The 2,214-nt window shown below is 43.2% G+C and overlaps 1 protein-coding gene across 1 annotated transcript in view; it reads left to right on the forward strand.

Annotated features, from left to right (window-relative positions):
- The first annotated feature begins 1,667 nt into the window (after window positions 1–1,667).
- The window catches only part of TTC9 (tetratricopeptide repeat domain 9), a 48,445-nt gene continuing 47,898 nt past the window's right edge, over window positions 1,668–2,214 (forward strand). Inside the window, exon 1 of the mRNA XM_009319241.1 lies at window positions 1,668–1,755. Within this exon, the coding sequence (XP_009317516.1) occupies window positions 1,668–1,755 (88 nt within the window). The remainder of the gene's footprint in view (window positions 1,756–2,214) is intronic.

The raw sequence follows: 2,214 nt of genomic DNA on the forward strand, positions 1-2,214 counted from the left end.
CAAGTATGTCTTGGATGAGCGAGGGGCTGGAAAGCAAAGACTCCTGGATGAGAAATAATGGGGGTTGATGGCTTACAATAAGTCTTCAATTACATGGTGAGACTAGCCAAAGCACTGCTGGAAAGAATTGTTCATCTGGTAACATTTTCACCTTCCACTGCAGCATAAAAGTCTAGGGATTTTTCACTCGGCTTCCTCTAAAGGGAGAGTCCTACTGAGTATTGCGGTTCTGTCCTTGTTAGCAGGAGGCGTGGATTACAGATGGAGAGCTAATGAAAGCTATCAGGTGAAATGAGGAATTTATGCACGCTGCTCTTAATGTCAAAGAAAGGCACCTTAAGCAATGAATATTTAGACATATTCACTCCATTTGTGTGTTTTAAAAATGCATAAAGTACCTGAATAAAAACTGGCACCTTTTCATGCCCCGGTGTTTGGATGTCATTTAGTGTCACCCTCCCCCCAGTGGAATTATTTTTATGTATTTCTCTGATCAGGGCTAATGAGGAATCTCATCCTACTATACCCCCTCTGCTAGGCACTACACATGCTCACACCAAAAGAGGCTGCCCCTAATTTACAATGTTTGTTATCTCCAGTGGATGCAGGATTGGTAGCGCTGAGCACTCCACGTTATGGGTACGGTGGGGACACTATCAAGGACTCCCTTTATAGTCTCAAATAAACACAGCTAAATTGAGAGGACTACGTCTACAAATGGAAGGAAAACCATCACTGTGCACATCTCTAGCAGTCCGCGGAGACGGAACAAATAAACCAGCTACAGGCCATCAGGTGAAAAGTGTTGTGTATGTATCCTTATCATTATACTCTGGGCAGTTTCCAAAACATATTAGAGGCTGCTGAACAAGGAGATCATCACAGCGCGTTGGATTCTGCCAACCTGCGTTTGAACTCGCAGATTAATAGTAAAAAGCTCCAAGTCCCATTCCGTGTTCTGGGCAAATCTGGTTCTGCAGTGAAGCACAAGGGAGATTTAAATTCCTATGCTAATGCAAAATTGCTGGGCTTGAATTACTTATGAGTGATTTGCTACTGGTTTTATAGTAAACAGGAATGGGAAAATGTTCTTTTAAATGTTTTCTTCTGGTTTGGGGGAAAGACATTGAAAAATGAACAAACCAGTGATAGATAATTATAAGCAATGCAAGGAAAACACTGAAATCACAAAATTTTAAAGGGGGAAGGGAAGGTTTGAGTGGGCTACTATGAGTTGATCCCCCTTATTTTGTTTTAACATTTTTGCTGGTGAAGTTTCCTTCTTTCCACCATGAAAACAATGGCAATGTTACCAGTACCTTCAGATGGCACCACAAATGCAGTCATTTACAGAATAGCTTCCAGCAGGTCTCAAAAGCCATCGTTGAATCGTGCTTTAGAAACCCATAGCACAGCCAAATTGCAAAATTCTGGTTTTTAAATCCTTAATCAGGCACTTTTGCTGACTTCCAAGTCTGCTAATTTCTCCTTTCGTTCAGTGCATCTGCCTGTACTTTTCCTTTTCCCGAGATGCCATTTTCTGCACAGTTTTTATAAATACCTCTAATCACATGCATTGACTATAGAAAAAAATAGCCAGGCTTGTGTGCTCTTTTTTTCTGCTGGAAAAATGCCACGGGGAAGATCTAACTAAAGTGGCTGCAACGATGGCTGCAGCTGGTGCCCTCTTCAAAACTGGGTCCCCCCTCGTTGCTCTCAGCTCTTGGCTGCGAAGAACAGAGAAGCTGGGGGACAGTGAGAAGAGTGATGCTCCCGGCATCCGCAGAGCATTTTAGGACATCTCATAGTGCCTTATTAGAGTCATCTGTTCGAAGGGATGGGGAAAAAAAAAAGATAAAACCTTGCTAGCAGTCTAAAAGCTTCCTGAGAACAATTAATCTCCCAATAAACCCCAAAAGGCTATCTGTCAAGAAGTTAATAAAGACGAAATGTCAGGATGCCACATGGCTGCTAACAACTGCAGGCGGGAGGGGAAATGAGCTCGCAAGCAAAGAAGCACCAGCTATGTCATCTCACGCATGATCACGTATTAGAACCACACTGGAGCTCCGGATGCTGGCTTTTGTGTTTCTGCAGGCATCTCTGATCTTAGCATCTCTGCTGCTGCATTGGCATTATCAATGCAAAAGCCCACGACGGAGAAGGATGCAACAAGTTTGCCCCTCACTACAAGAAGGACATCGAGGTGTTGGA

Source organism: Pygoscelis adeliae, unplaced genomic scaffold (genome assembly GCF_000699105.1).
Source record: "Pygoscelis adeliae isolate BGI_AS28 unplaced genomic scaffold, ASM69910v1 Scaffold22, whole genome shotgun sequence".
Lineage (NCBI taxonomy): Eukaryota > Metazoa > Chordata > Aves > Sphenisciformes > Spheniscidae > Pygoscelis > Pygoscelis adeliae.